This window comes from Brachyistius frenatus, unplaced genomic scaffold (genome assembly GCF_029030835.1).
Source record: "Brachyistius frenatus isolate BFR_SWC_R1_liver_20210118 unplaced genomic scaffold, ASM2903083v1 Contig_19, whole genome shotgun sequence".
In the NCBI taxonomy this organism is placed as follows: Eukaryota; Metazoa; Chordata; class Actinopteri; family Embiotocidae; genus Brachyistius; species Brachyistius frenatus.
Genome location: NW_027210618.1, coordinates 4,846,472 through 4,869,828, shown reverse-complemented (window position 1 = coordinate 4,869,828; position 23,357 = coordinate 4,846,472). Strand labels below are relative to the sequence as shown.

Below are 23,357 nucleotides of genomic sequence, written 5' to 3'. Positions count from 1 at the left end.
GAGGGAGGAAAAAGGCCGACTTCCAAACACGAAGCCCGCAAAGCTTGTCGCTGGTGCAATCGGTCCAACGCTGTCGGAGGACGAGAAGCCTGCCATCTCCCCGAGGGCAAAGGTCATGTGTCAGTTTGGTGTTTAGAAAGCGGGAGTTCTCGTGCGTTCTGAAAAATGCGCTTCACGTGAACATGTGTCATGTGTCTAAAACAGGATTTCTTGGGAGTACAATTATTATTAATAATACTGAAATTAAGAAATAATTATCATTAACATTTACATTATTATTTATTCTGGCTGTAAAATTTCAGAAAATAATTCAAATTTGCCCATCAATGTTTTCCCAAAACACAGGATGATTCATTTTTGGTGAAATAATTTGTATAATAATAATAATAATAATGTTGTGTTTAGATTCTAAAGCTATAACCAGCTAAGTCTGCTGCACGTACATGAACTTGAACAGGGATCATTTAAAGACATTCACTGGGCTGTTTCTTTTATTCTATATTTCATACTTTTTTCTTCCCCAACAGGACTCGAATTGAAAAATGATTTTGCTTGACGCTCAGGTTGCTTTTAACATCTTTCATTAGAGACTTTTACTTCCTGCTTCATAGAACCACAATCGCAGCTACGAGCAAAATTGTCCTCTCTTGGGAAAAAAAATGCCAGAAAAGGGAGATATGAGAGGAGCCAAGATGATCACGGTCACTCTCAAATACAATCATTTTAACTTGAGGGTTTGTACTATTGATGTGTAAAGAAAGTCCTGTATTGAAAAAACATGCACTTCAGGTCAGGTTACCTGGCGCCGCGGTCGTGGCAGCCTGCTGCAGCATCTCCCCCCTGAGAGCCCCCCTGCTGTAGTGAAGAAATTTCCCCTCGGGGATTAATAAAGTGTATAAAATCAAAAATCAAATAAATCGAAAGCCGTGAGAAATACTAAAGGCTCCAACTGCATTTACTCCTCCACTGATGGTCTTATAATAAATATATATACAAAATGCTCATTATTTTCTACACATGAAGCAGCGTGGAAGGCCTTAAAATACAGATTAAACAGACGGATGATTGGCAGCGGCCCGAAGCAACATCTGCAGCTCCCCAGTGGCTCTTTGTTCATTTCTCTTCATGCTCAACTAAACCTCACTCAGGTGTGATTAGACGTGAAGACTGAGTACATGGGTGTGATGTGATAAAGGGCTGATCACGTTATATAAAGCTTTACTCGCACCCTCTCCGCTCCCGGTAGCCAACACACACACACACACACACACACACACACACACACACACACACACACACACACACACACACACACACACACACACACACATATATATATGTGCACACCCTCCACAGCTCAGCTATGAAGCTGTCACGTGTCAGCATGTTTTGTGTGCTGAGATATAATGTGTATGTGAGAACTAATCTGATCAGCGAATAGTTTAGGGTTCATGTTTACTGATATGACTGCACCCAAATCCAAATCCAAATCCTTGTGGTGGTGGTGGGTTTATATATGTGTGTGTGTGTGTGTGTGTGTGTGTGTGTGTGTGTGTGTGTGTGTGTGTGTGTGTGTGTGTGTGTGTGTGTGTGTGTGTGTGTGTGTGTGTGTGTGTGTGTGTGTGTGTGTGTGTGTGTGTGTGTGTGTGTGTGTGTGTGTGTGTGTGTGTGTGTATACATATGCATGCCAATGAAGTATGTGTTGAACTTTATCCTCAAACGTCTGCGTATAATCGTCAGCCTCCGTCTTTAGATTTATTTTGCTGTTTGACACATCCGGAGCAGCTTTTCTGCCACTTTACTTCCTGATGTGTTCAGTTGTAGCAGCGTAAAGTTTTTTATATTTCCTGTTGCAGAAATGATCACATATGCTCTGACGCCTGAAGTCTGATGGCAGCTAAAGACCAAATTAAGTTTAATCTCGTTAAACTAACTCTCAAACTGAACCATTAAATACTGATGCTGTTCATTAAATACCCTCTAAAACTACCTCTTTTTTTTTTCTCTGGGAGCTTCTTTGACAAAATGAAAGTGTCCGAGAGCTACTCATGTTTAGAAACATTTATTCACATAGCTGAGCTCAACCCAAATCAGCTGAATACGCTTTTAGTAAACAATAACAAATTGATACTCTTCACACTCATTTTCTATCACAACAACTTAAAATCAACAGCATGTGAAATCTTTATTCTGTATTAAGAGGGGCTATTTTTTTTTTTGTACACCTATACAGATGTTTCCTAAATGCATACTGCAGTGACGCAACTCCTGTGTTGCCAAACTGCTTAAAAAAAAAAAAAAAGCCAAATAAAACATTCTAATATAAGATTTAACTAGAAAAATCCAGTGTTTCCCCTTGGTTTGGGGCCCCTTGCCCCTCCCGAGAGAAACACCTCAAAGTCAAAACCTGGCATATGACTGGACCCTTAGTGAAACTGAAGGCCACGTACTCCTGTTCACTTGCTTTAATGCTCCGGCCGTGCTGTTGTGGCCGACCAAAAATATTGTATTTACGTTATTTACCTAATTTATGAGTTTCTTTCCAGTTCAGTGAGAGAGTTTCTGCCGCATTTTGCAGCCGCATTGCTGGTTGCAGTTTCTGTCCTCTGATCTCTGTGTGTCTCACTCAGGGCGGACTTCAAGCTCTGCTGCACTGACACGGTTCAGAGGAGACACAGGTGAAGGGAGCGAAGGGAGATCGCCCACTCGCTAATCGATTGCATTTAAAGCGTCGTGTTCTCGGACACGGGTTCAAAAATAAATAAATCAAAAATGCTGAAATTGATCGCCAAATATACTTTTCATTGTCATACCAACAGCACAATATCCCAACAACTTGGACTGGTTGTGACATTTTTTTGTATAATCAAGTTCTAGAAATGACATGTAAGTTCATGGATATCGTTTTTTTTTGTGTTTTTTTTGGTCACATGTAAACATTTTCTTTGCTAGTTTGCTAAATAAAGAAACAAACGTCCCTCATAAACTTAAAAAAAAAAAAAAATCATGGGATATCAATGCTACTTTTGAACCTAAAGTCAAAGTACTGCAGGCTATTGCCTTTGAGATAATATTGCTGGTGGTTTAGTCACATTGCAGAAATCAAATTGGGACTCTGCAGTCACAATGGACACTTTTCACTCCACACAAGTCCTCCTGGAATGCTGTCAACAACAACAACATCCCCCCCCCCCACACACACACACCCTCCCTTTCCCCGCCGCCTTAAACCACCTCTTACCTACCTATTGTCCACTCAATATTACATCATCTCAAATGTGCCCTGCATGCCTTTAATCGTGGAAGAACCTTCCCCATTGGACCAAAATCTGTCACCATCACCCTCCCGCCCCCTTCTTCACATCCACTGCCACTTTTATGGTGATTGAAAAGAGAAAAAGAAATCTGTTTTGTGTAATCTGGTGTGACGCCACTAATCCACAACGCTACAAATCACAGGTCCCGTCCACCCTGCTCCACACAGACCCCTGGGACTCGTCACATCTGCCTCAGGTAGGACTCTGCCTCCTCTGCCTCGGACGGTGCACAGCTCTTAAACTCGTGTTGTAGCTGCTGGGCAGTTGTCTTGACTATAGAGACACTGACATTGTTGTGGTAGTAGTGGTAATAGTAGTGAAAATATGGATATTTAACCGCCATTCATGTACGTTTCTGTTGCATCCTAAGGTATTTGAGCTACATGTAAATGTATATCTATGTGTATAACACGGGAGTGACACTGGCCAGGTTTGAGGTATTCCCACTAAGACCGACTAACAGTTTTTGAATGAAAGTTTCTACTAACATGCTGCACGTAAAGCTACCAGTCAGTGTGATGGCCGTGGCCCTCAGTCATCTGCTTTAATAATACAGTCATAGATAAATGATAAATAGAATATCAGTGTAGCTGCTGAGTAATTTTCTATCAACAGACTAATTGATTAGGACAAACTGCACAAAATGTTCAAAACGGTTTCTTTAAGGTTCAAGTGGCTGTGTACTATTATTTTATATATACATGTAAATATATACCTTTTGTACTTATTCTGTATAAATACTCCGTTTCTGAACATTTATGTGAAAACAGAATCTATCAGTACTAAACAGTCTTTGACGGCCACTGTGAGCCTGTTGATTATGAAACCAAAAAACTGTCCACCTTAAATCTCCTGATAAATCATCCAGGAATGGGTAGGTGCTAAATATAGCACAATCAAAGTACCCTGTGAGAGCAGACAGGATGGACCGAAGTGGGATTAATGTGGAGTACAGTGTGTCAATTGTTTTTTTCTTTTCTTTTTTTTTTTAACTGGGACTCGTGAATCACAAATTGCCTCTTTTTCCCCCTCATACAGTACAAACCTGAACTAAAGAGCAGAAGACATGGCTGTGGTCGTAAGTACTTCCACTTTTACTTACTTAAAAGTGTGTTAAAAGAACTAATCGATTGATATATTTTACACATCTCATCCAACTGAGCTTGGTGTTGAAGGAGGAAGGGGTTTCTGATAGAAAAACACCCTCCACCCGACCCTCAATCTTCCTGTAACATGGATTCAGTCGCAGCTCAGCATTTCTTAACACCGAGGTCTATTGTTACAGACGTCATCAACAGCTACTGTAGCTGATAATCTCTGATCCGTGCTTCAGGTCTACCAGTTGTCCTTAGCATGTATTTACAGGCTTTTCTGGACTCATGTGAGGGAGATTAACAAACACTGAGGCCTATTGATGGTGTTCCTGCAACACTTGCGAAAAAGACATCCTGTGTCACGTGGATTAGACATATTTAAGGCTCCCATAGCAACACCGCGTCATGTGAGAGAATTATATTGACAAGCTTTCATCCGAAGCGTTTCGCAACTTCAGTGTTTCTTTGAAGACACAATAAATGTGGACGGATGTCTGCTCGTAGTTTAGATGTGTTTTTCATCAGCCATCGAAACACCGACTGTGACGACATCATTACTTAGCCTTCAGCGTTACAGCCATTTTGACTTGTCATTGCAGGAAGGCACAGCTGTAACTACCAACATTAAAAATGAATGTGTTCCACTCAGGTGAGCCACTAGCCCACTGCCAGTGAGCGAACACCTACAATATCACAATCCTGGAACTGGCACACCGACATGGAATTCATCCATTATTAATGACAGTAATTATACCTGTTACTTTCCTGCTCTGGTTAAATGTCTACTGTGAAAAGAGCCTACTGCTCGAAAAGTGCAACATCATAGTTGACGTTTTAAACCCTGCTGTGAGCACTATTCATAATTTCAGTTACCTAGTTACTAAAGGACTGGAAGCCTGGACTCTGGCCTCTACCACTCTCACCTGAAGCTGGAAACCTCATTTTCTACTTTACAGAGGCTCCAACCCTCGAGTGAAGACTCAAATCTGGACAGTTCAATTAAACTTGTTGTATTGATTGTATTTGTGTACTTAGCTTTGACATATGGACATAAAGGCTGCACGTGATTTGTCTGTGCCAGTGCAGCAACCCTGCTGTAGTGCATGCTCATGTAGGCTGCTGGTGTAGGTTCAGCAAAATGGGATCCAGTTACTGTACATGATTCAATTATTAGCAATTTCCCTGCTAGGACCAACTTTTGTGGGCGGGGTTAAATGTCTGACTCCACCCACATTGACCACTCCTCCGGGTTGCATACTGCAGTGACGGACACTGGGGTCAAAAACGCTGGCCGTTTCAGCTACATTTAATTCCTACTAAACTAGATACCAGACACTAGGTAGACACTAGATAAAGAATCCATAACACTTTTGACAAGATCTTCTGATTTCACATGTAATTTAGACAGTATAAGTGGTTATGATTGTCTACTAGCAAAGGGGTTTACTGTGCTATCACAATAAACAGGATTGTTTTCAAATTGATCACAGATAACTGGAAGTATGCTCAAGATTTAAAACGTCAGTGACAAGCGTTGTTACATCTTCTCTGTCCTCAGAGTGGAACTTACCGTATGGTGTCGGAGGAGGAGCAGGCTCTCAGGGCCAAGCTGGAGCGTCTCACCGTTAAGGACCACGGGCCAGTGTTTGGACCCTGCGCCAGCCTGCCAGACCACACCAAGCAGAAGGTAGCCAGGCCAGTGCTCTCACACTTAAACAGACAAATCAAAAGCATTTGTGGGTAGGACATGACAGGACTCGATACTATCAAGCTGCATCCGTGCAGATCAGGACATGAAGCAGTTTCAACGGCCAAATGAAAATTCCCTGGCCAGTGGCTACGCAGGCCGATGAACACTTTTAAAACCGAGACTATCCAAATGTAAACTGTGAACAAACTCCGTCTGGCTCCCCCTACAGGCCAAGGACGAGCTGATGGAGACAGATGAGAAGCGGGTGGCTGCAGTGAAGGAGCTGCGAGGAATGATTAAGGAGAAGGCGGATTCAGGAGATGATCTGGCCAAGGGGGTGCAGGACACCTTCGGAGAGAAACCAGACAATCTGCTGGTCCGCTTCATCCGCGCCAGGAAGTACGACTTGTCCAGAGCCTACGACCTGATGAGGGGTACGTCAAACCAACCAGCTGAAAGTGGCAGACATGAATGCATTAACAACATTTTCCTCCTCAAAGCAACTGAGATGATCTATAAATTGCCACCACTTGTAAGACCCTCTTTTTGGTTCATAGTGCTCCAATGAGGCTCACAGTCCTTCAAAAGTCTGTTAATTGCTAAACTGTGTTGCCTGAGTAATGATGGGCAGAAAGAGAAATGAACAAAAAGGCAGACACTTCTTTACAGATATCAGAGACAACTATCCAACAGGCCTCTAACGATCCTCCTGCTTCTATCCAGGCTACGTGCGCTTCAGGAAGGATTACCCCGAGCTGTTTGAGAATCTGACCCCGGAGGCCGTCCGCAGCACCATCGAGGCCGGCTACCCCGGCATCCTGCAGAGCAGAGACAAGTACGGCCGTGTGGTTCTGCTCTTCAACATCGAGAACTGGGACTACGAGGAGATCACCTTCGATGAGGTACGGAAGTCCTTGTATCTGTCCCATCTCTGATCGACGACAAACACAAGACGCACTACACAGATAGGGAAGTTTTTAATTCAACTGAGATGATAAACTCTGGGTTTGTTTATGTGAGTTCAGATCCTGCGTGCCTACTGTGTGATCCTTGAGAGGCTGCTGGAGAACGAGGAGACTCAGATCAACGGGTTCTGCATCATTGAGAACTTTAAAGGCTTCACCATGCAGCAGGCGTCAGGAATCAAACCCTCAGAGCTCAAGAAGATGGTGGACATGTTGCAGGTGGGACAACAAAAGTCTTAACCTTGAGCTGCTACAAAAGAGGCGCTCGGTGGTAAAAAGTTTGGCGTGAAAGTAACTGTTGGTAGAAAAAAATTATAATTACAGGAAGTCTGAGGTGTTTTTAGCCTTTCTCGCATTTCTGCAGGACTTTCTGAGAAATGTCTCTTTTTCTGTCCCAACCACCAGGACTCGTTTCCTGCCCGTTTCAAAGCTGTGCACTTCATCCACCAGCCCTGGTACTTCACCACCACCTACAACGTGGTCAAACCACTCATGAAGAGCAAGCTGCTGGAGAGAGTGAGTCGATAAATGTTGTGAATTAATCGATTCAAAAGTAGTGACACTGAAGTAGAGTGACTGTTGTCTGGTTTCAGATGTTTGAGGGATACGATGGAGTCATATACAGAGTGTTTAATACATACACTGTGACTGCTGCTGCTCCTGAGCTTTTGAGAGATCGACTCATATTATCATCAGCAGCCGAAACTGAGAGAAAATTGCTTTTATTTTTGTTTTAGCGCAGGACTTTCATAATAAAAATGATAATATTCACGTAAACATGATACTAACTGATGGATTGACATATAGCCTCCTGGCAAAGAGACGTAAAGCAGACAATAGTTTGACATTAAGTTCCACTGTATTGATTGACGAATGAGTTGGTTAAATTGTGTTAATGTCACAGTGCTTCTGGATGGATTCTGATTTTATAATGGTGTTTTCTGATTAGCAGAGCTGACTTTGCACTTTTGACTCTCACAGCACCCTAAATGCCACTTTAGAAACTGGTGTAATGCTTTGTTCAACTCATAAGAGTTCTTTTTTCCCCCTTTGCATATTGTTAAGTGTGTGGAGTCCTGACATCAGAGCACTGCATTGACTCATTTCACAATGTATAGTTGGGTGCTGAAGAAAAACCCTCAAACACCTCTAACAGCTGCTGTCCTCGCTTTAGGTGTTCGTCCACGGAGACGAGCTGGAAAATTATTACAAGGAGTTTGACGCTGACATCCTTCCTTCTGAGTTCAACGGAAAAGGTTCAAAGTATGACGGCAAGGCCACAGCGGCAAAGCTGTTTGACTAAACATCGGCCCTTTGTCAACAAGGCTGAGAGCCACTATATAAATATATATATATATTATAAACAGTATAGACTGTGGAGAATCAAAGCTCCGACCTAGCTGTGAGTTTGTAGAAAGAGAAGTTCTGAATGAGAGTCATGAGTGTGTGAGAAGTTCAAAAGAAGTTGTTTTCCAGAGGTCCTGATAAAGTACAGTTAAACAGGTGCAAGACAGTCTGTGACTTCAACCATTATTTCACTCTACAGTATTATATTTTATGTAATGAAATGTCAGTTAACACTTTGGCAACCTAAAGTTTCTCATTAACAGCACTGATGACCCTTAAAGGACTGGTTTGTAAGACTGGGTTTGTATTTTTCAAGTGGCAACATTTCACTTGACACCAGTATGATAATTAGTCCTCATTGCTTTAAATCTGGCTCAGAGGAGGTGATTCATCACAGTGCACATTCAAGGAAGGGCCTTGATTTTTAGAGTTGCACAATAAAGGCTTTATTGTGCAACCTTTTGTTATTCTTTCTTGGTGGTGCCTTCAAAGACACTCTGAAATTAAAGATTTGAGTTTACTTTGAAAAAAAAAGCATCCTTTTATTACACACACACACACACACACACACACACACACACACACACACACACACACACACACACACACACACACACACACACACACACACACACACACTTACACAGATCTACGTGATTCTTGTGACAGTGTAAAGTTCTCACTGACTCACAAACATTAGCTCTGAAAGGTCCCCAACAAGGAAGAGTTTTAAACCAGTGTGTATACTCACGACTGTGACGTTGTAGCTGTGGCTGTAACAGAAAAAACAAATGACTGAATGTTCACAGTGGTGGAGGAGCTCTTTGAAGCAGATCTCACATTTTTGCAGGCTGATTTTCCTGCCAAACCAGTGGCTGCAGCACAGGTAGTGTTTCATCTAAAAATGTTTTGGTTTGGAAAAAGGTCAGTGCTGCAGTGAAGTGTGCAGAAATTGTAGTTCATGGATAAAACATGTAAAATGAAGCACTTAAATGTCATTGCAATGCGGAAAGAATTTATATACAAACCACAGAATATTGCACATCGTTGAACAACAGATTATCTGTCTCTCACCTGTTAAATTGTGCTTTGTTGGGACTGATGTTCACCCACACAGCTTGTTTTAACACTGGCAGGCCCCAGCTGTCTCAGCTTCCACCCTCCGGTCCTCGGCTCTTCTTCAAGTACAAGGCTCATATTCCAACAAGTGCCTGTCTCGTGTGTTGTTGTTTTTTTTTTTAGATTGTTCTTCAGTATGAATAATATGAAGTTTTACCCACTGTGCTTCCTGGTGCACCACTAAGAATGTCAATAAATGTACAATAAACTGTATATAAATATGAGTTGTGCTCATTGCCTTATATTTGCGAAAGGAAAACCGAGCATAGCTCAAAATAAACAGACATCATTCTTTGTGAAAAACATTTATTAATAGGTGATGTGAGGCTGTGCACCACACTACAACAAGATAAATTAGGATTAGATTATGTTACAACCATATGATGATGCAAACCCTCGTACCATTAAATACAACGGAATCTGTGGAGGCAGTAAAGTGCAGGAAGAACAGTCAAACAATCAGGACATATTGCACATACAGATGCAGTAATGATGTTGCTGCAGGTTGTATTTCAATTAAAAAAAAGAGCAGATTGAGATGTTGTCTTAAATCAGACCGTTGAAAAGTTAGGTGATGACTTTGATCTACGTGACTTAGGTCTGGCTCACAGGAAATGAATTAATGTCAAACATGCACAACCAGCTCTTGAGACGCTAATGAAAAAGGTCCAGAATAATCCTCCCAAAAACAAACCAAAAAATGTGCGCACATAAAATTCACCTCTTAATTAGACCTTTATCAGCACAGAATTAGAATAACCCACCACCAAAAATTTTTTTTTTTAGGACTCTTACAGTAGAAGTTGACGCCTGTTCAAACTAATGTCTAATATGAAACCCTGCAGTGTCTGAACCAGAGCCAAAACATGTGTCTTTATTGGGAAATCATGACCAAGACGAGCATCCTAAACTGGATTATTACTGTTAGTGCCCCACCTCTTCTCTCCTTTCTGCTGTGCATGTAAACACAGTTTGACCCAGTTTGATTGGTCATTGATGTTGTATTTTCAGAATATTTCTTGCCTTGGATTGTACACTTGTTAAAAAAAAAATTAAAAAAAATCTGCAGCCGTAACCCATGTAAACAGCAGGAGATTAAACCACCTGACTCCTCTTATCTAATGGCAGATGGCATCCTCCTAACACACTACTGTTGTGTGCATGTCTTGCATAGAGCAGTTCATGGAATGACAAAAGGAATTATAATGTTAAAACTAGTTTGGATAAAGTGCCCATATTCCTATTAAACAAAACGGCGATAAGTCTCAGCTCTGTCTGTTTTTATAATTATTAAACCACTGTGATTCCTTTGTTTTTCAAGGACAGCAACAAGAAGACATGCTGATGGTCCACTGCACAGAAGGGAAGTGAAAAACTGGAGAATAGGCAAAATGGTGCCTCAGTTGATTTAAATAAACTAAACTGGTTCCCTCACCCAATTTTCTTCGGCACTAAACAGCAACATTTTTTATTACTATGTTATATCATACTGAGGAAAATAATATATCAGTTAATTAGTGAGGACAGATGTGATGCTGAGCCTTGACAACAGCTGGAACCACTGTAAACCATTAATTATGCTATATGCATATTTTAAGGCACTTAAATGTTAATTAAATTCTACATTTTAAAGATTTTTTTTTCCAATAAAATAGTTTAAGATAACATGATAATAATATACCAAAATATAACCTGATATGTGGATCATAAATACTCTATTCATTCGTCAGTATGAATGAGTATCTGAAAAACCTTTCAATAGTTATTTTTGTGGTAAAATGCTCCCTTCTTCATCTTTCTTGACAGAGGTCGAAGGTCACGTTCATGTTTTAGTTGAAGTACACCTCCCTGCCAACTATGTCGCCCTGCTTTTAGGAAAAAAGAAACAGAAGCTGCCAAAAACCAGCAGAGGGCGAACTCTTGTTGCACTGCAGGTAAAGTGAGAACAAAAGAAGGAAGAAACACTTCAGCATGGGGTCACATTACACTCACAGGTGTTCCTATCTCTGGAAGTTTTTCATTTCCAAGGTGGTTTAGCCACTTCCACTCAGCCTGTGTTGTCTAACCCAATTGCTGAACTGTAAATTCCACTAGAGCTGCAGCAGAGCAGATACATGGCGCTGAGCATGTGCCCGTGCGTCCCCGGACATGTTTACGTGTTAACCGTTGAGTGTTAGGCCCGTGCTCTGCCGGCAGGACTTTGCGCCCTGGTGGCTGCTCCTCTGGCAGACCAAGTGCCTCTTCTCCCATTGGCAGATGCCGTTGGTGTACTCCACTATGACCTTGTCCATCCAGCTGAGGGGCTGAGGGAAGAGCATGGCTCCTTCAAAGAAGCCCATGTGGCCGCCGTGCTGGGTCAGAGCAAACATCACGCTGGGCATCTTCTCTAAAGAGGAAGAAGGTTCAAAAGGGAGTTATGTGGAGTTTCAGTTCCCCGATCAAACCCCTGAGCCTTCAGACAAACAAGTCATTTACGCAAATAAGTGCATGGCTGCTATTAGAAACACTGGCACCAAACACTTCTTCTGACTCATTTACAGGGTTTTATTTCTTAAGGGGTTTATTGAAACCTGAAAACATCTGATTTTGGGAACATTGCGAGCAGCACAAACAAGCTGAGAACAAACGCCAGACCTTAATCATTTCGAGTTGATTTGGTAAAAGGTGTCCGTTTAAACATGCAGGACGCTGTGTGCAACACGAGCATTCATTCCTCTCATTCAGAGATGGATTTGCCTGCCCCTGATTAACATAAGGTAACGTGTTTGTTAACAACATTTCTGTTGCTATATTAATGTTGGGAGTAATTTTACTTCCTAATATCCGTATAAGGGCCAAACGCCCAGTATCAACCAAACTCTAGAACTGCCTTTATACATATCTAGCACACAAAGCATTTACATGGAGTTGTATTTAATCTCAGATGACTAACTAAGTCCAATATTTGCTCTCTTTGTAGGTCAAGTTTGTTTTCCACAAACTTGTTTATTGAACACTGCTGGCTTGAAGGAGTTCAGAGAAGCGATGAGACGCACACATACCATCTGTGTACAGGTACAATACATCTATGTCCAGCAAGACAACCAAAACAATGACCGAAGAGCAGAAGAGAGCTTCAAACCGGCTGGTAAATCCCAACAGGCTGAACGCTACCACAAATGAATCTCCCACACTCATCAATTTTGATGTTACTACCAGAAAATGTACCAAATGAACAGTTACAATGAATGAAAATGAGGTGGAACCCAGAACAAAATATTTAGAGCAGACACGTTAAGTGTAACTGCTGAATAATGACAGTTCATACAAGTTCCCAGAGGTTGTCGCTTTTTACATTTCGTTGTCTCACTTTTCTTTTCTGGATGAGCATCTCCGGACATTTTATAATTAAAGGTGCACCTATCTTGTCTATTTGAGGGTAAATAATTAAGCTCCTGTTGTGAAAGTGGAGGTATTGCTAAAATGGCTCGGTGACTGACCTGAGGTCAGCGGCCAAGACGTCGGTGGTTTCCGCACAGAAACACACCATTGTCCTTTCCCCCGCCTTCACTCTACACCGCCATCACTCTTTCTCCTAGCTCACACTTTTTTCTCTCTACCTCTTATCTCACGTGGTGTGAAGAATACTGCATATTGTCACCACGTCTCCAAAATCTATTCCCATACGATTTTAGAGAACTAAGAACACCCGTGGCAATATATTTTGTGTCCACTGGGTTTTCAGTGAGTTTCCTCATGTGGTCAATACAGCTGAAATCTGAAAAAAAACAACAACAACAAAACTGGAAAATATCAAATATAAATATAAGATATAAACTTTAAAAATCAACTTCACAAATTCGTACTTAAAGAGTCTGGATTTAAAACCAACAACTGAATGTCAGTGAGTAAAAGAAAAACTAAAATTCCACTGTCTTTGCTCACGTTTTCTTTGAAGTCGAGAGCAAGTTTAGAATTTCACTCGTCAAGGTCCAAGTCACTACACACACTGATTTACACACAGTGGGGCCTTTGCAAGTGAACTACTGAGGCAAGACAAGGCAGCGGCTGGAAACACACACACACACACACACACACACACACACACACACACACACACACACACACACACACACACACACACACACACACACACACACACACACACACACACACACACACACACACACACACACACACACATAGCTCTCCATATATAATCCAGCAACACAGGCGGATCACATGGCCCTGAAAAATTCAACAAGACTGTCTGGGCTGGGTGGTGTTGTGCAGATAGCTGCGACAAGACTTTATTAACACTTAAGACGGTGTCTCCGGTGTCCACCTCCCGAGGAAAGGCAACGGGTCAGTGCTCTGAGTTAGCCCCATTTTGAGGACCTTTCCCTGTTCCAATCATCATTTTCTTGGAAACGTGCAAAATATGCGGAACAAATGCACATTCCACGTGTTAGCAGCTGTCCCGCATGGTTCCCGTGACATACTTTGTAAATGTAAAATATCACCTGACCGCCATTAAGTAATATCTGCAATACTTCTAACTATCTACCAATAACCTCCACAGGAGAATGAATATTGCCAGTTAACACAAACCTGCGAGTGTGCGCGGGATAGCCAGGAGCGACTGATGAACTAGTGGGTCGTCTGAGGAGTTTACCAGGAGGAGGGGGACAGTGATCTGGAGACAAAAAAGTAGTTCCATTTATTTCCGAGTTACTTTAGAAGGCCTGGTCATCTGTTAGGAGCAGGATCAGTAGTAAGAGAAGTAGCACTCATTCACACATCCGACTTTATTGTGCAGTTCTGCTGGTAGTGGACCGATAGTAGCTCCAGACCAGCGGTGTTAAATATATACTCACTTTTGGGGTGTACTGCAAACAGCTCTCCTTCTCGTAGTACTCCTTTACGGAGCTGTAGCCGTGGAATTTTCTGCAGAAGAATTTGTGTGAGGACATGAGTGACAGAGGTCCGAGCCACAGAGTTTGGGAGCAGCATGTTGCAGCTCAATCAAATTCAACATGCAAGAATATTTCACCTCATAATGCTGTCATCAATCTGCATCAGAGACGTGGCTGCATACAGTTTGTTCAGGTCTGCGTCGTCAACTTTGCTGGAGTTCATGCCCAACAGACTGCTCCTGTTGAACAATACAACAGTTAAATCAGGGCATGAGGTTAAATCTTTGTTTGGCTGCGTAAGCCGTGCCGCCCATCTGACTTTTTCAAACTTTCTACAAAAGAAGCTCAAAAAACCAAATCTGGAATAAGGACCTTTAGCCTAATCGTTCAGAATTAAAGCTGCTAAGGATCTCGTCTCTCCTACAGTAAGCACAAACAATCAAGTAAATATTGTGTCCTATGGAGCGTAATCACAAGTGGGCACCTTCTTTTTTAGTACGGGTGTGAACACACCCACGGCACTGAGATCCGATCGGCTCAGACCCCGTTTAGAGGAGGTCTGGGACACATACGGACACATTCTGTTCGCAGCGTGAATACAAATGTGTCCTGAGCCACATAGAAGACCCGTCTACTAAACTGACCTCCGGATTTTGCCGTGTGCAGCTGAACTGCATAGAGAGTAGGAGAGTCTGTAAAGCAGCTGTTTACGGAATACAAAACACAGGCTGTCTACGTGACTGTTGTTTCACTAAAGTCTCCTCTGGGTTTCGTTTTTTTTTTCTTCTTTAGTTGACCTAATCTGCAATTTGTGACACGCATCAGACCCACAGCTGTGGAAGAGCCCCGGCCCTCGCACAGTTCATTTATCCCAATCAAATCCGCTGGAATAATGAAATAATCGGAATAATCGGAGCCGATAATAATCAGATCGAGCAACGGTTCAGGTTGTCAATTACAAACGCGGAGACATTTACAAATGTGAAATATGACATTAGCAGGCTAATTGACAGCACATTAAAATGAATGAATGAATGAATGATGACCCATTTTGTTAACTGCCATTTACTTTCTCCTGTTTCTTTATGTGTCTATTGACGTGTTTATTTGCATTTAAAGTGGGGAAGAGCGATCCGATCCCTAGTTGTCACTCGAGACGCATGTGGAGACACATTCTGATGTCAAGTGTGAACAGGCACACGACAAGCTGTCCACTTGTGAGCGGATCACCCAACAGGGCCAAAGGAAGCACGTTCCAGAGCTCGTTGCTCTCGATGCTGTAATTTATGTTTGACGAACGACAGCATCATAAACTCGAAGTCGGTGACACATCTGTGATCTGTGACCAAGAAAAAAAGCGTGTCCCCCACCTGTGTGACAGGATGAGCTTCTTCATGTTGTCTGCCAGCACAAAGTTGTAGAGCCTCCGACACTGGTTCCACTGGAGGAATGTTTCCTGGGCCCTAAACCCACACACACCCACAAATGGAACTATAGCTTTAAATAAAAGTTAGAAAGTGACCAAATTGTAATGATAACATACAGTGTATGTATTGAGCCAGCGAAGCTTTTGATCAAAGTGCTGCTTTATAACCGAGGTTGCAACTGAGTTACCGGCCCAGTGTCCAATCCACACTTAGTTCTGTCCGTTTGTTTGTGCAGTGTACCAACCTGAGGGCGTTGTAACCCTGGCACACGCTAACACAGCACAGCACTCGGTCCTGGTTCGATTGGTTTTCACCCAGGAACTTGCAGACGATGTTTGCTCCCATACTGAAGCCCACAACCACCAGCAGCGACTGGGGAAAAGCCAGTTTGATGTCGTCCACCATCGCCGCAAACTCCCATGTACAACCTGGATGCGAGAGAGACACTTTTATTTATACTTCTATTTTTATTGCAATATGTTTTCCAGGACTCATATTGGATTTGTTCAAACTTCACAGGATTATTATTATTATTAAAGGTCTTGTTCGCATTAGATTGATTACATAAGACCCAGGATTAATCCTGGGTCTTATGTAATCAATCTAATGCGGCAATGAGGCAAAATCACGCAGTCTTATTTCTGAGTGCCCAACCACGTTGTGGTATTGTTTCTTTACCGTAGGTGAACATGCGTGGCGAGGTGAGCTCCATGTTAGGCAGGGCCCCCAGGTGGTTGAGGACGGCACAGCGGTAACCCTGTCGCTGAGAGTAATCCACAAAGGTCCGAATGTAGTTCATCTCGCTATGGTTACCGATCCCAGGGCAGATTACCATGGTAATGTCATCTGACACACACAGAAGAAGAAACATAGGCACAATCATACAAATTGGAGTCATGAGTGGGTGTAAAAGTGGATGTCATGTGTGTATGTTTGTTTGTTCATTGATTTAATTGGCTGCTGCAATGCGTGGCATCTTTCCTCGAGGGAGTTCATTAGATTCCCTCCTGCTCACGTATCCACTAGTATGAGCTGCATGCTGATGTTCACATCCAAACAAACGCACAATACTCAGGACCAAAACACGTGAAAATATAAACAACAATCAGTAAGCCTTTACAATACAACAACAGATAAGTCACTGTGTCATTAAATCTCCAAAGCCAGCTGCTTTGCTGCTTTAACAAAGAGACACCAGAAAGTATAAGCCTCTGACCTCCGGTGCTGTGCTCTCCAGTAGCTTCGAAGAGGTCAAAGGTCGCCGTGGCCCCATCCTGCATTGGGAGGAAATTGCGAACCCCGCAGGGTGTCGGAGTGTTGACACGTCCCATCTTGCCATAGAGGGCCGTTTGGAGGTGACCACTCTTCCCCCATAGCAAGGGAGGAATGTATCTGAGGAGGACAAGGTCCATTACATAACTCAGCAGGAAACGTCACCCCGGAGATGTTTCAGCAGAGTCTCAGCCCGCAGACGCACCGCTCCAACCGTCGGGGCTGGCAGACAAACCTACAGGCACTTTTCATGTCACCAAATTACAAAACATTCCCATATAGATGTAGAGGGGTCAAAAATGAGTGGTTGTAATGGCAAACATATTCAGCGAGAAGTTTCAGTTCACGCGTGTACACGCGTCTACAGCTACTCAGACTCTGTAAACAAAATGTTTACAAAGAAAACAGCTGAAGAGTAGAAATTTGTAAGTCAGTAGGTCCATTGAAAGGTGCAACGTCTGCTGGAAAGTCTCTGCCCGAGGCTCGCTGCAGGAAGCTACATTAACCAACTCTGACTGGCAACAGTTAGATTAGATTAGATTAGATTGGGTGGCATTGTGGGTAATGTAGGCACCGGGCTTTGACGGCAGAATGTGTGGAATATTTCTGATTTGGATACTTCTCTTTAACAGGTGGGCTACACTTTTAAAAGAGATTTTTGTGACCCTTATTTATTTTTTGAAAATTGCTTTAAAATATGACGGTGCTGCTGGAAGAGAAACGTAGTGTTTACTATCACAATCCTTCTCACGTTCACCAAAAAAAAAAAACGTGCTACCAACGTTTCCGGTGTAAAGCAGTTCTTTGTCAGCTCCTGTTTGAATCATGGAGATCACGTCCACATTCATCAGGTTCCCACCAGTTTAACCTGAATTTAGGATTTTGCTCCTCAATAATTCTGTCAGATATTCTGTTTGCGGTTGTAGGAAATATTCTTGTAAGAAATGAACAAGATGATCAGACATCAGGCATTATGTTTACTACAGTGAGAAAGTTACCAATTCAAAATCAAACTGTGACGCAGTCCGGCTGCATCACACGCCTATGAAACTCCCCAGACGATATTAAAAGCTCTCACTCTTTGCTCAGCGTCGGGCAGGACTTGAACAGGTAGCGGCTGAGCGGCGTGTCCTGGCAGGTGATCTCTGGTGGTGCAGTGGGACTCTTTAGGTTCAGACAGCGGACGATGACGTAGAGGACGGTCGCCACTGCCGCCAGCTTCATGCCGTCAAACATGGCCGGAAGCTCCGGGCCGAAGGTGCGCATGTCACCGTCGTCGAGGGTGGTCATTGTAGATGTGGACCTGCTGTCTGTGTGCGCACGGTGAGTTAGGCCAGCATTTAACTTGCATATCATGTTGTTGTTGTTTTTTTCTAGAATATTACTAGAAATTTAAGAGAAAAATAAAGATAATCTTTTCATCTTTCAGACATAAACATCAGCTATTAACTAGTCAAAGTCTGGTATTGCACCTCGGCAACATACTGGTCAACAGCCGTACTATTGGCTGTTCATTTACCTCAGCGTGAACTGAGGCTGTAACTAAATGGCAGCTTAATGTGGGTTTTTTTTTGTGGATGCTATCAGTCAGAATCAAATGTCCCCTGAATTCATAAATAAGTAGGGCTAACACTTCTGAATTGTCGGCATGCATTTGTCCTTTTTTTCTTTCTTTCTTTCTTAAATCAGCAGCAACAAATGATTAACCCTTTCTTTCGGGTACCCAGCGTCACCTTCCTCAGCATGTGTTGCTCTCTGTCGGGAGCCGCTGGCTCAGAAACAGCTCTGTAGTCCAGTGTGAAGCTGGTTGAAATGTTTGCCTCAAAACTGAAATGTTGGCACCAAATATCCGTTGCTGTATGCTTCAGTTCAAATGACTGAACCCGATACGTGAAGAATTTCCTCCAGTGACTCTACATCATGGTATTCATCAACAGCGATGCCCTCTATTGAGTTAAAGCAGTTTTTTACTCACCTCCTGTCTGAGACGGAAGGAAATTCAGTGCTTGCTCTCCTCCCTCTGTATTAATTCGCCGTGATGGTGTTCACTCAAAGCTGCAAAACACGGTTCAAAATAAGTTTGAACATCTCAGTGGATCAAGTGGCAAAGGAAAAAAACTTAGACAAGGAGTCCATAAAAACATTGGCAGCATGTTATTTGCTCCCACATTACAAAGCCTGCCACGTATTTCTAATGCATGAACGACAAAAAAACCAGCTCTGCTTCATTTAGCTGAAATGAACTTCAGCAAGCGGGTCTTTTTGGTTTTGTATTCAGGTAAACGTGTTTCTGTAAGTGGCCGAAGTGAGGCAGAAGGCTTTAACAAACACAACATGAACTTTATAACATTTCTTAAAAAAGATGTAGGCTATCCGGACGACATTTCCCGTCTTACCATACTGCTCCGGAGTCTGTCCGGGTTCTGGTTGGATCCGTCTCGGAACACGGACTGTTTACAGCCGAGAGACCGACTGACCAGTGGCGAAGTTGGGATGCGTTCAGGGACTCTTGCAAAAGTCCGACGTTTAGGAAAACGTTTCGTCAATACGACAACAAATATTATTCGCATACCTTTGGCGTTTTCGTTTTTTATCACGGACGCATCAAACTCGTTATATATAGCCATATAAAGGCGAATGTACATTAAATGGTTGGTTTCTGTTTCATAGCCTCTGTTTCCAATTTTGTGAGCCACTATTTCCGAAAGCGCGGGAATGCAGCAAAAGTAGCAGCAGTGTAACTTACTTCCTCCTTAACAAAATGTATTGACAGTAACTAGGCCTACCTGCTGCGGTTTCTTTGGTTTCACATCCACGTCCGCTTACAGGAGACCACTGGTGTCACAAATGAGTAGACTACTAGACAGAAAATATTGGCATAATTTCTCTCAATAACTGCAAACTCCCAAAGTATTAAAACTAGGCTACTTAAATTCATGTAAGTTACATTTATGAACATATAGATTATAACCTTTATAATAGTAGATTGTTGCATTAGACAGCACTACTTTAAATTTGGTTTACTTGATAAACTGGGAACTAATAGTAAACATAGGCTATTTGTGGTAAGAGTATGTGATCCCATAAGAATAGGCTATCGATAGATAGATAGATAGATAGATAGATAGATAGATAGATAGATAGATAGATAGATAGATAGATAGATAGATAGATAGTTATTTTATTAATCCCACAAGGGGACATTTTTTCGCTACAGCAGCATTATAGGTGCAGGAAAGCAATAAAACAACAGTAAAATATTAAATATAAAAATGCACAGTATATACAATAAATAGAATGAAATAAAATAGAATAATTAAATTAAAACTAACTAAACAATAGTGCAAAGATTTAAACAAACAAGAAAACAGACAACCAACAGTGTTATTGTTGTGTGATGGATTTTGCCAGAGGTGAGTTATTGTACAGTCTTACTTATCAGGCTGCCACTAGCACGGCGCCATTTTACAATACTATACCGAGGTAAACTGGCTTTTAATATGAAGGTGACAATGAAAAACAACAGGTCCTTTTCTTAAAGATAAACTTGAGAAATATTTATGTCACTGAAGGTTTCAGTGATCAGTCAGAGTCATGCATTTAGTATTTTAATCACAAGAGGGCGCCATCAACCAATGTGATATTCTGGATTATGAGCGTTGAATAATCTAATAATACTTTTCAATGTAGATTTACTTTTTTCTCAACGATATGTGTATAGAAGGCTCAGCAAGTGATGATACGTTTATTATAATATGTACATAGTTGCCTTTTATTTATGAGAAAATGTGACTCTAAATGTGAAGATTTTTACAGATGAAGAACGCACAGACTCATCACATTCTTTTGAAGGTATTTACCCCACAACTGCCAAACCTGGCAAATGTTTTTGTCATAATCATTTATTTTACAAACGAAGACAAATGTCAAAGGAGTTCAACACGTATTCTGCTGACAATGATGTATATTCTTTAAAAAAAAAAAAAAATGCACCGCTGAGATTACGAGATTATTTTTTTCAGTAATTCAGTAATTGTTGGCAAACAAACACTGTATATCTTACATCTTACTCAGTCCTATTAGCGACTTCCCACTTGGCACAAATTGAACTTTGTGAGCAAAACCAGCTGTATGAACTGTGGATGTTTAAATAAGGCCTCAGCTGAGCAGTCTACACTCCGATCCGTACTCCTTTTTACTTATTTTTCTGTGATGTTGTTTATGAATCCTCCCTCTTGTTTCCAGATGGGAGACAGAAGTGAAAGAGGGCTGTGTCGATTAATCAGACGTGAAACTTCGTTGATAAATACCAATTATACATTAATGAATTATTTTCCACATTTCTTGAGTAGCATTCCACTTCAAGCGCACAGAATATTCTCAAGGTTTGAGTTTACAGGATTATACTTCTCTCCGCATTGAGGATTAGGATCAAACTGCCTCCTGTCTCATTGGAGTTCCATTTAACTGTCATCTTGTGATAATTAACCTCATCCTCTGACACAGACTTGGTTGAAAGCCAGTCATGAGAAGAAGCTTTGTCTAACAGATGTGGAACATCAGAGGATTCTGCCATTGTGGAGTCTCATAGCTTTTGACCGCTGTGAATGTCAGACGGCCTGATCTGTACTTATGGTTTTATTCATACAGGATAAGGCTGTTTTTTTTTTCTTTCCTTCTAAGCTGTTTCACAGTTTAGGGATTTTGCTGACATTTTTTTTGATTGCACAAATACCTAAGAAAAACGCTGCAAGCTATCTGTAATGCTCCTTTTTCAAATGTTTTTATTGGATAGCTGGCAGTAAAAACATGACAGGAAATGAGGGGAGAAAGACAGACTTCATCTGCTGTATGTATAATGTATGTGAATAAACAAAGGAAGTTTGTACAGACAGAGAATACTGCCACTTTTCCTGCTTTTCTTTAGTTTCCCTTAAATAACCCTGTGCATTTACATTTGCATTGACTTTAAACAACAAAAAAGAAAAACAAACTGTTCCCATATTTACTTGACGTTTTACGGAGAAATATGCACTTTCATTTCCTTTTCATGTTCCTCAAGTCATCATGTAGAAGTGGAAGCCGGGGGATTATTTCACCAAATTCCCAGCATATTCACCCTCTGTTTCCCCTACTGCTCATCAAACTAATGAGAGGGAATATAGGAGGAGCTTGGTATTGCTCCATATAGCTTGAGATTTTGCTTTGATGTGAAAAGGTCTTGGAAAAGGATTTGTTTTCTTCTTGGTGCTGAATGTGACAGGGTTAGCTGGAGGTTTCACACAGTCCCGTTTCAACTCACATCCATCACTGTATTTTGAACTGTATTTGATCTACCCGTACATGAGAAAAAAGAGACAAACACAGCATAAAGATGTGTTGAAAAAGGATCGTCAAAGTGCAGCAGCCTCCCTCCTTTGTATTTGAGCAAGTGTGAGATCATATAAGCTGCATTTAAATTACTCTAGCTTGTTACTAGGCTACAGATGGGTTAGTTTCACCCTGCCAATCACTGTGTAGAGTTCATCTGTGAATATTGTTGCTGCTATTGTTGAATGTATGCCATTGTTAGCAGCAGGAAAAAAAATTGTAAAGATGAGAGCCTGAAAAAGAATCTCTAGGCTAATATGTTGGTATCCTATCCTCTAAAGTTGTAGTTATATTTAGTTCGTGTTTGTCTTTCAGATTTAGAGCAAGATGAAAAACCTCCTGTGAATCATACTCATGCAAGAGAAGTGAGGTGAAAACTCGGAGACTGAAAGAGTCTGACACTATTGGCCATGGCTCACAGACTAACACCCATTAAAAACAATTCTTCGCCTCGCCCACTCACTCTACCCGCACAAAAATCAACTCTGACCCGCTGCTGGATCTCAGCTGAAGAAACGCCCACAGATGAACCTTTTGGCTTCATACAATGAAACATTAGCCTTAATCTGCATTTCAGAGGCGGATTTCATGCATGGTGCCATCATGGGAATTTTCCCAGAACTTTTCAAGAACAGACTGGCATTGTATCTATGCGGCTCCATCAAGAAATGACACTATGGTCCAAAGCTACATTCACGTAACCACGTAGCTTGTTTGATTAGATTAAGCAGAATGAATACATATCAATTCAGTCCTAATTAGCTGATTGAGACAAAAGGTGGTAGAAAAAAAAATTGCACTTCTTGGGAGACTATTTCAATGGGTGAACAATTTTGAATAAAGCAAACTTGATTTATGTCA

General features: G+C 41.7%; 3 protein-coding genes across 3 annotated transcripts in view; 1 reads left to right on the top strand and 2 right to left on the bottom strand.

Annotated features, from left to right (window-relative positions):
• The window catches only part of map1ab (microtubule-associated protein 1Ab), a 229,689-nt gene that overhangs the window by 9,066 nt on the left and 197,266 nt on the right, over window positions 1-23,357 (bottom strand). The window lies entirely within an intron of this gene.
• Window positions 3,436-9,001, top strand: rlbp1b (retinaldehyde binding protein 1b). Its single transcript, XM_069695109.1, has 8 exons — window positions 3,436-3,513; window positions 4,356-4,395; window positions 5,970-6,098; window positions 6,331-6,535; window positions 6,825-7,003; window positions 7,127-7,285; window positions 7,472-7,582; window positions 8,241-9,001. Exons 2-8 carry the CDS (start codon window positions 4,384-4,386, stop codon window positions 8,367-8,369), a joined length of 924 nt encoding a protein of 307 aa, XP_069551210.1. The 5' UTR covers window positions 3,436-3,513; window positions 4,356-4,383; the 3' UTR covers window positions 8,370-9,001.
• On the bottom strand, window positions 9,835-19,592 carry LOC138619133 (monoacylglycerol lipase ABHD2-like). The gene is made up of 11 exons (XM_069695399.1): window positions 19,523-19,592; window positions 19,102-19,181; window positions 18,205-18,436; window positions 17,071-17,246; window positions 16,533-16,700; window positions 16,099-16,282; window positions 15,798-15,890; window positions 14,565-14,666; window positions 14,389-14,458; window positions 14,123-14,207; window positions 9,835-11,918 (listed from the first exon to the last, which is right to left on the bottom strand). Exons 3-11 carry the CDS (start codon window positions 18,414-18,416, stop codon window positions 11,692-11,694), a joined length of 1,317 nt encoding a protein of 438 aa, XP_069551500.1. The 5' UTR covers window positions 18,417-18,436; window positions 19,102-19,181; window positions 19,523-19,592; the 3' UTR covers window positions 9,835-11,691.

Bases quoted from the DNA above. Each gene is read 5' to 3' on its own strand.
- rlbp1b (XM_069695109.1), top strand. The intron at 6,099-6,330 runs GTAGCCAGGCCA...CTCCCCCTACAG, and splicing joins CAGACCACACCAAGCAGAAG to GCCAAGGACGAGCTGATGGA. The intron at 6,536-6,824 runs GTACGTCAAACC...GCTTCTATCCAG, and splicing joins AGCCTACGACCTGATGAGGG to GCTACGTGCGCTTCAGGAAG.
- LOC138619133 (XM_069695399.1), bottom strand. From the start codon at position 18,416: ATGACCACCCTCGACGACGGTGACATGCGCACCTTCGGCCCGGAGCTT. The intron at 16,283-16,532 runs GTAAAGAAACAA...TCTCGCATCCAG, and splicing joins GCCACGCATGTTCACCTACG to GTTGTACATGGGAGTTTGCG. The intron at 11,919-14,122 runs GTTTGTGTTAAC...CTTCCTCTTTAG, and splicing joins TATCCCGCGCACACTCGCAG to AGAAGATGCCCAGCGTGATG.